At 41.5% G+C, this 1915-nt stretch overlaps 1 protein-coding gene across 1 annotated transcript in view; it reads left to right on the top strand.

Moving 5' to 3' along the window:
- LOC101860703 (large subunit GTPase 1 homolog) overlaps positions 1–1915 on the top strand; it is a gene marked incomplete in the record, with an annotated part of 19686 nt that overhangs the window by 14941 nt on the left and 2830 nt on the right. The window contains 1 exon segment of the mRNA XM_013089534.2: positions 1211–1315. Within this exon segment, the coding sequence (XP_012944988.1) occupies positions 1211–1315 (105 nt within the window).

Here is a 1915-nt window from a genome sequence, read left to right as displayed (position 1 = left end):
AACAATAATAATTTTTTTAAAATAATAACAACAATAATAATGAAAAATAATAATAAATAGCATCTCACTACCCTTGAATGACAAAATTCTATCTGACTTTTTTTGGACGTTTTGAATTCCTGAAACTGAGGTCAGCAGAGACCAAATGTTCTATTTTGCCCTGTCAGAACTGTTAGGTTATTTGGAGTCGTTATCAAGATGTTCAAAGAATTGCATTTGAAACATGCTGTGAAACTTGCGTCAGATTTCTCAAAACTAGGTACTGAGCAGATAGAAATTTGTCCTTTTAGGGTGACGATATGTGTAGCGGAAATTCCTGCTCAACAGCAAGCTCTATGGGCTTTACAATCATTGCCCCAGCAGACCTGATAACTCACCCCCCCCCCCGGGCGGTGCCACTGTCTGAAGTGTCTAGGCCATTCCCAAAAGGGGGGGACATCGACATCTCGAGTTATTATGCACAGTAGAATTGTAAATGTAAATGGGCTGATTCATCCATGTCATGCTCATAACTGTGCCTGACCTGCAACAGGGAACTGCTGCTTTTTCTTTCCTAATACTATCGTCATTTTTCCTCTACTTATGTTTGTCACTCTTGTGACCCGCTATTTCCGGGGTGCCTTGATAGTCGAAGCAGACCTTGTGCTGTTAAAGCTAGAGAGGTGAGCAGAGTAAGCCTGATTCCTTGCAAGGACTTCTCTGTTGACATCCACCCCTTGGCGCTCATATGACCTTTTGCAGTTGCAAGCGCCATGAAACCTACTAGTGGGTGATTGGCGGGTGCTCTGGTGCGGTTTGCTCCTTCTTTCCAATCAAACATCTGTCGTCTTTATCTCCCCTCTGTCTATTTTATGTTTGTTACTCCCTTGTAACATGTCTAATCTTCTGGCGCTCATATGACCTTATGCAGTTGCGACCGCCATAAAACCTCTACTAAAACAAAACTAAAAATATGGATTTTAATAATAATAATAATAATGAAAATCATTTCTATAGCGCCCGCTCCCGTGTAAACACAGCTCTAGGCGCTTTACATAAATGCACGTACGAACAATATTCACGCATGCGACACACACATACACACACACACTAACACACACACATACACAAACACACTAACACGGACACATATACACACAGACACATACACACACACTAACGCACACATTCCACGCACACATCTCTTATCTTATTTCTGTGACAATCTCAGGGCAAGCTGCTGTACTGTGAGGCTCCCCCGGGCTTGTCGGGCACGGAGTTCCAGGACACAGAGAGACACCAGCAGCTGGTGGACGCACGCCCCGTCAGCAAGATGGTGAGTATTTTTTTTCTTTTTGAAACACTGTCCTTTCGTGTATAATGTATAGTTAATGTATTGTTGTTGTTCTTCTTTATGTGGTTGAACTGGTTTTTCTTGTTTCTGTGAAATATTTGTTTCTTGTGTAAATGATTATGTGATTGGTGGAAAGTGCTCAGAGCTTATACTAGTATGGGATAGAGCGCTATATAGGTGCTGTCTATTATTATTATTATTATTATTATTACTATTACTATTACTGTTGGACTGTCTGTCTGGGAGAGATCTCGGGACTCCCGTACGTCGTGTTTTACTATCATATCCATACGAAATGGGGAACTCTGTGCCACCACTTAACCCTATTCGTACGTCGTGTTTTACTATCGTATCCATACGACGTGGGGAACTCTATGCCACCACTTTCCAAAGAAAAAATGTACTCGTTAATCCGACCCGTACGCTTTGCATAAGTCTGTCAAAATGATTTTTCGAGAAATACCGCAAGTTTCAAAGAGATCTTCGCACTAGAAGTATTGTGAAATGTGAAGAATACAACCCCGGGGGTACAAAATTACCCCAGGGCATACGGATAGGGTTAAAAAATGTTGTATTTTCGTC

The sequence above is a fragment of the Aplysia californica genome, unplaced genomic scaffold, assembly GCF_000002075.1.
Source record: "Aplysia californica isolate F4 #8 unplaced genomic scaffold, AplCal3.0 scaffold00973, whole genome shotgun sequence".
Taxonomy (NCBI): Eukaryota; Metazoa; Mollusca; class Gastropoda; order Aplysiida; family Aplysiidae; genus Aplysia; species Aplysia californica.
Note: the sequence above shows the minus strand (reverse complement) of the source record. Positions and strands in the feature narration are given on the sequence as shown.